General features: G+C 53.6%; 1 protein-coding gene across 1 annotated transcript; it reads left to right on the top strand.

Moving 5' to 3' along the window:
- Positions 1 to 354: 354 nt before the first annotated feature.
- On the top strand, positions 355 to 2,153 carry LOC130586582 (claw keratin-like). The gene is made up of 2 exons (XM_057387435.1): positions 355 to 436; positions 1,006 to 2,153. The coding sequence occupies exon 2, from the start codon at positions 1,023 to 1,025 to the stop codon at positions 1,380 to 1,382; it is 360 nt and encodes a 119-aa protein (XP_057243418.1). The 5' UTR covers positions 355 to 436; positions 1,006 to 1,022; the 3' UTR covers positions 1,383 to 2,153.
- Positions 2,154 to 2,905: the final 752 nt, after the last annotated feature.

The raw sequence follows: 2,905 nt of genomic DNA, 5'->3' as shown, positions 1-2,905 counted from the left end.
GGTTGCCCCTCACTTTTCCAGCTCTTCCCGGGCTGAGTCGAGGATAATTTCGCCCAGAAAAGTGGCTGTTTCAGCCTGCCCAGGAATGAGTCCAGTCATGGACAACACAGAGAATTAACCTCATAAACATTTTCCTTTTGAGATGCAGAGACAAAGAACCCCCTCTCTATAAAACTGAAATTGCAGAGCGGGGATGGCAGTAAAGGACAGGTCATGCGAAGCAGGAGGACAAACCCGTAATTAGCAGGAATGATTTATCTAAAACAATTGACATCTATTAACGAAGTTGGATCTGGAATGAATCGTGGCTGTTAATTGATTAGGAAGTTCTGCACGTGGCTGAATCATGTGCTGGGCACTCTGGGATGGGTATAAAAGTGCCCGACCTCACATCTCGTGCCATCATTTCTCTTGTCTCCCTTCTCTTGTGCTGTGGGTAAGTGAACTCCCAAATTCTCAAATTCCTGAATTCTCAAATTCCTGAATTCCTGAACTCCTGAATTCTTTCTCTAACCAAGCCTTGGGGTGTAGCTTTGGGATCAGTCTGACATTCTCCTGATGGAAGCCATGGGATGTGGCGTTTGGTGCTCTGCTCTGGTTGAGAAGGTGGGGATTGACCTCAGGTTGGACTCGCTGATCTTGGAGGGCTTTTCTGACCTCAGAGACTCCGGGACTGTGTAAACGAATCCATTTGGGACTGTTCAGCCTTTGGGAAGTGCAGATCTGGCTGAAATCAAATTAATATTCCATGAAAACCCTTTCCATAAGTTTTTGTGCTCAAYACAAGATTTATGGGTATATTTTGGGTGCTGAGCTATGAACATTGTCCCGGTCCCTCGAGCCTCTTCATAGCCTTTCATTCTCATGTTTGATTACGAAACTGGTATGAATTTGTGTTTTATTTCTCTTCTCCTCCCTTGCCCCACCATGGTGAATGAATCCATTTGTTTTGTTCTACATAAATATAAATTCTGTTTTATTTTTCTGCTCCTCTTTGCCCCRCAGATCCTCACCCCTGAGCCATGGTTCACACCCTGAGCCCCTGCACCGACGGCAGCGCCTCTCCCTGCGGGGTGGCCGTGCCCCAGCCCGTGGCCGACTCCTGCAACGAGCCCTGCGTCCGGCAGTGCCCYGACTCCACGGTGGTGATTTACCCTCCCCCGGTGGTCGTCACCTTCCCCGGGCCCATCCTCAGCACCTTCCCGCAGCAGAGCGCCGTGGGATCGGCGGGAGTCCCCGAAATTGGAGCTGGGGCTGGGGGCGCTGTCGGATCTGGGGTCGGAGGTGGTTTTGGTGCTGCCCGAACCCCTGGAGCTTGCCAAGTTTATGGCGGAGCCAAGTGGGGCCGGGGGTACCCGGTTGGGACCTGCAGACCCTGCTAAAGCCGGGGAGTGGCTGCTGGAAGAGGGTGACCGGAAGGGTGCAGATCCACGGCCGAGCTCCAGGGCCCCACATTTAGGGAGAGTTGAGCATTTGGGGTGGCATTAAAAGCATCCATGGACTATTAAACCTCAAAAATCCATTTCCATCCTTCTCTCACCCTTTCTGGTATTTATACAGCTTTCCTGCCTCTCCAASCACTCTATTCTCAAAGCTCTGCACTGTTCATGATTCCTTGGGGGTTTTTAGGGATCTTTGTGTCTTTCCACTGACAGTAGGTTTAGATTAGGTTTTAGGGAGAAATTAGGAGGGAATTCTTTCCTTTGAGGTCCTGGCACAGAGCAGCTGTGKCTGGATGCCTGAATGTCCCAGTCCAGGCTGGATGGGGCTGGGAGCAGCCTGGGACAGTGGGAACTGTCCCTTCCCATGGGCAGGGATGGCATTGGATCATCTCTGAAACCCCTTCCACCCCAAACCACTCCGCGCCTCTGTGGCTGTGACAATGTCGAGGATTCGGTGCGAGATCCACTTCAGATCCATTTCAAAGCTCTTTCCCTGATTRCCAATGGACAAAAAGGGTTCTGGAGCAGCCCAGGCCCTGCTCTGCTTCTGTGCCACTGATCGGGGCTGGGCATCGCTGTGGGAGGAGCAGCCCCAGACCTYGCCTGAGTCACGCCGGACCCAGCCACGCCTGCGGGCAGTTTGTGACCGGTGCTCCGTCACCCTGCCCTGTGTCACCTCTCCTTCCTCATTAAACCAGATGTTGCAGCAGATTCTTGGCGTGKTCTCTGCTTTCCCTGTCCTGCTGCACCAACCTGATCCTATCGTTGGGATCGTGAGATTCCTGAGGSATTTGGGGAAGCTCTGTGGGTGCATCTCCCCTGCCCCATCCTTACCCACATTTCCAGTCCCTGTGGAGATTTTTTCTCAATATTGGCTTTTCTGGCACCTCTTCCTGGTGTCCTCAAGCTCAGTCTCCCCATGGTGGCAGTAACATGAGCAGAGCACAGGGTTGGAAAAAAAATCTGGTATCATCGAGTCCAAGCTGTGACTGATCCCCACTGGTCACCCAAAGCAATGTCCAGTCCTTGGGCACCTCCAGATATGGGGATCCAACCCTCCCTGGGCAGGTTTTTTTCCCTTTTAGAGGAGGAATTTCCCCAAATTCCCCCCCCTGAGCCTCCCCTGGCACAGCTCGAGGCCGTTCCCTCTCGTCCCGGCCCCGTTCCCTGGGATCAGATCCCAAATCCCCCCTGGCAGATCCNCCCCCCCTGAGCCTCCCCTGGCACAGCTCGAGGCCGTTCCCTCTCGTCCCGGCCCCGTTCCCTGGGATCAGATCCCAAATCCCCCCTGGCAGATCCCAAATCCCCCCTGGATCCCCCTTTTCTTCACGATCAGCCGCTTTCCCGCTCCCTCAGGATTCTCCGTTCCCTTCTCCTGCTGCTCCAGGTGTCATCAGGGGTTGCAAGATGATGCAGGAACGTGGGGTTATTCCAGGGCGCTCTCTCTGGGGAATCATTATCCT

Source organism: Malurus melanocephalus, unplaced genomic scaffold, assembly GCF_030028575.1.
Source record: "Malurus melanocephalus ecotype Western Australia unplaced genomic scaffold, MMel_1.1 scaffold_1216, whole genome shotgun sequence".
In the NCBI taxonomy this organism is placed as follows: Eukaryota; Metazoa; Chordata; class Aves; order Passeriformes; family Maluridae; genus Malurus; species Malurus melanocephalus.
This window is presented reverse-complemented; position numbering and strand designations above follow the sequence as displayed.